This window comes from Phytophthora parasitica (genome assembly GCF_000247585.1).
Source record: "Phytophthora parasitica INRA-310 unplaced genomic scaffold supercont2.102, whole genome shotgun sequence".
In the NCBI taxonomy this organism is placed as follows: domain Eukaryota; phylum Oomycota; class Peronosporomycetes; order Peronosporales; family Peronosporaceae; genus Phytophthora; species Phytophthora nicotianae.
The window spans coordinates 94,414-95,666 of record NW_008649088.1 but is presented as its reverse complement, the minus strand read 5'-3'; the positions used below and the strand labels follow the sequence as shown (position 1 = coordinate 95,666).

General features: G+C 44.5%; 1 protein-coding gene across 1 annotated transcript; it reads left to right on the top strand.

The window, feature by feature from the left end:
- Positions 1-855: 855 nt before the first annotated feature.
- PPTG_19032 (hypothetical protein) lies at positions 856-1,035 on the top strand (the record flags this gene model as incomplete). The annotated part of the gene is made up of 1 exon (XM_008917440.1): positions 856-1,035. One exon carries the CDS (start codon positions 856-858, stop codon positions 1,033-1,035), a length of 180 nt encoding a protein of 59 aa, XP_008915688.1.
- Between the last annotated feature and the right edge of the window lie 218 nt (positions 1,036-1,253).

Below are 1,253 nucleotides of genomic sequence, written 5' to 3'. Positions count from 1 at the left end.
GCAAGAAGCACCATAGCAACGTGTGGATATTAAACGTTAAAAGAGTATCACCTAGCACAACTGGAGGCTGCCTGGGTTCCAAGAAGTGACCCGCTGAGCATTTTGTTACATGTCGAGCCGCCCATTCCGAGCCATACATTCGATGATTCGACATGTCACACCATTGTGAGTCACAAAATGCGTGGCTTGACAATGTTAAGTCGCCGAGTTTACATGTAGAGCGCGTCATTCCTCCGACGTGAATTGGAGCCCGGGGTGTGGAAGCTCACGGAAGTGGCTTCGGGTCCTCAATAGATTGATTGGCAGATACTCTCTCTCTCTCTCTACTTCACAGTATTTGTGTGGTATGTCTATAAACTAAAATGTTTAAGATCCGACAAGAATCAGAAGTTATGAGAGTTGCTGACCGAGCTAAGTTCTTGATAAACCTGTTTTGTTCTTTATGGCGATTGTTTCTCATATCTGTTTCGACATTTTCCTTTGAAAGTGTATATCCGCCTGATCTGATCAGATCGATCAATCAATCCGAACCAGTCGGAATAATCGAGACAGGTTTCGATTTCATAGGATTGGACAGAAGGGACACAACGATCAATCCAATTCAGTCGATTACCCAACTCTAGTCACGGTACGGCAACACAGACATTATATCGTTCCCAAAATAGAGGGTTTTAGCAGAGCTGTATCCGTTTGAAATGGACTGAGAGCTGTTTGTATAATTGACAAATCGACAACTCTAACTTTAGCCAAACCGTTCTCGTTCTTCAGGATCTTATGTTGGGACTGCTTCATATTTGCGGCTCTAGGGGTAAGATTTAGTTGTCACCTCATTCCCTGACAATAGATCCCAGCAAGATGGTGTTTCACTTTACGGAGGAGAATGACAAGGAACTCATGAGGGAAGCGATTGCTCAAAAGTCGTTTACGGCCAAGTACGGAGACTCTGCTGGTGTCCGGGCGAGCGTAGCTGAGCGTGTTTCAGCGGCTATCAAAGCCATTGTTATAGAGAATCAGGTCAGAGACCGTGTACGTTAATAAGAACTGGCGTGCTGGAGAGCTTTGCTCGGCCTTAGTAAGCGACATCGAGGAGACATTGGAAACGGTGAACGAATAGAGCCATTATGATACGTTAATCGGATTAGTAGGTCACTATTTATTGCTGGAAGAAACGTTCAATGACGATAAAAAGAAGCGTATCAGCAAAAAGAAAGCAATGTAGGCTAGTGCAGCTCGATGTGCAGATACTCTTAACT